This window comes from Clytia hemisphaerica, unplaced genomic scaffold (assembly GCF_902728285.1).
Source record: "Clytia hemisphaerica strain Z4C2 unplaced genomic scaffold, Clytia hemisphaerica genome assembly, whole genome shotgun sequence".
Classification (NCBI taxonomy): Eukaryota; Metazoa; Cnidaria; class Hydrozoa; order Leptothecata; family Clytiidae; genus Clytia; species Clytia hemisphaerica.
The window spans coordinates 149322-151478 of NW_027103779.1; the positions used below are offsets into that span (position 1 = coordinate 149322).

The 2157-nt window shown below is 40.1% G+C and overlaps 1 protein-coding gene across 1 annotated transcript; it reads left to right on the forward strand.

Annotated features, from left to right (window-relative positions):
• The first annotated feature begins 538 nt into the window (after window positions 1-538).
• On the forward strand, window positions 539-1264 carry LOC136806189 (uncharacterized). Its single transcript, XM_067062749.1, has one exon. It carries the CDS (start codon window positions 539-541, stop codon window positions 1262-1264), a length of 726 nt encoding a protein of 241 aa, XP_066918850.1.
• The last annotated feature ends 893 nt before the right edge of the window (window positions 1265-2157 follow it).

The following is a 2157-nucleotide window of genomic DNA, read 5'->3' on the forward strand; positions in this document are numbered from 1 at the left end:
ACTGCAGAAATTACAATAAATTCGGTTAAGAACAATGTAGAGCTGTTTAATGCTCCGTCTGGTCACTGGTGTATTAATATTCAACCTGGATTTTCCCGTTGAAGTAGTTGATGTTATGTTTTCCGTCAAAGAAATGTCCAGAGAGCAAAAAACGCATGCAGCCAAACAAATTCATCGACAGTTTTGCCATCCAACTTTCGAATTTATGAAAAAAGTCTTGAGTGGCTTGAATGATCCTGACAAGGAATTTTTGAACATCCTTGAAAATTACACCAAGAACTGTGAAGTGTGTAAACGCTACAAACCATCGATTCCAAAACCAGCTGTCGGTAATTTGTTTACTCCCGATAAAATGAAATTTAATGAAGTTGTCAGCATTGATCTCAAAGAAAGAAACGGTAAACATATACTATACCTCATTGATATGGTAACGCGTTACACTCGAGCAGATTTCGTCAAATCAAAGGAAAAGCATGTTGTTATTTCAAAAATTATTGAACTATGGTTACCAATTTTATGAGCTGCAAATACATTTCATATGGATAACGGGGGAGAATTTGCAAATGATGAAATGAGAGAACTTGGAAATCAATTTGGCATATCGATCAAACATACCGCAGCATACAGCCCGTGGGCTAACGGTCTTAACGAGAGAAATCATTGCACCATAGACATTATGATGGAGAAAATGCTAGAGGACAATCCAAAGCTCTCAGAATCTCTTGCCCTGCAATATGCCACATCCATCCGTAACACGTGCATGTTTGTACATGGTTTTACCCCAGCACAGCTCGCCATTGGACAAAACCCAAGATTACCATCAGCACTCCATGACGATTTGCCTGCTCTGGAAGGAGTCACAACTAGTCCAAACATTGCTACCCATCTAAATGCTATTGCTTCTGCTCGGAAAGCTTTCATTCATGCCCAGACAAGCTCGAAACTCAGGAAAGCATTACAACATCCCATTCGTGAATATTGTGATCGTGTGTATCAATATGGTGATCATGTTTTTTATAAATTGCCCGATGACCGTAGATGGCAAGGACCCGCCACAGTAATTGGAGTAGACGGAAAGGTTGTTATGCTAAGACATGGAAGTGTTGTTCGTCGAGTACATCCATGTAGACTGCAGTATACAACAGAACCAAAGACTTCTGAGAAACATGAAAAAACTGAAATAAAAAACATTGAGACCCAAACTGATCCCGAAGCTCCAATCCCTGATGAAAGTATTGAAAATACTGCCGAAAAAGCCAACTGAGGACGTGGTTCAAGATGCTGACGGACACAAAACTGCTCCAGTTATCATTGACCAAATTATGTTGCCAAAACGAAACCAGACTGTGTCATACAAATGTCCAGAAACCAGTCAATGGAAAACCGTTAAAGTTCTAGGACCGGCTGGAAAGAAAGGAGGAGTCCATCAAAACTGGTTGAATGTCAGAAGTGACGAATCAACTTATTCGATCGATTGGAGTTTGGTGGACGAGTGGAAAACTATCTAGCAATATCGATCCTTCCAAAGATGAGATTTGTGTTTCCGTAGCCTTTTCCGTTCCTGATGAATTCAGAGACGCTAAATTACAAGAACTTGAAAAGTGGAAAAAGTATGGAGCATACACTGAAGTTGATGATGTCGGCCAAGAAACATTGTCAGGCAGATGGGTTTTGCACTCGTAAAACTGTTAATGGTGAAACATTCCCTAAAGCAAGGTTTGTTGTGAAAGGTTTTCAAGAGAAATCTTCAATCCCTGCTGACTCGCCAACTGGTAGCAAAGAAAGCAATCGCTTAATTCTTTCCATCGTGGCTAGTAAGAACTGGATGCTACAAACACACTAGACATTAAAGCTGCGTTCTTACAAGGTAAACCTATCGAACGTGATGTTTATATTGTCCCTCCAATCAAAACCAAAGGGAATAAACTGTGGAAGCTAGAAAAATGTGTTTACGGGCTAAACGATGCTGCCCGTATGTGGTATTTTGCAATTTGGGATGAATTGGAACGTCTCGGATGTAAGCGATCGTCCATCGATTATGGAATCTTTTACTGGAGAGACTCAAATGATAAACTTTCTGGTGTGATATTTGCCCATGCAGACGATTTTCTTTGGGCGGGTACACCTGAGTTCAAACAAATTATTGATAGTATCTGT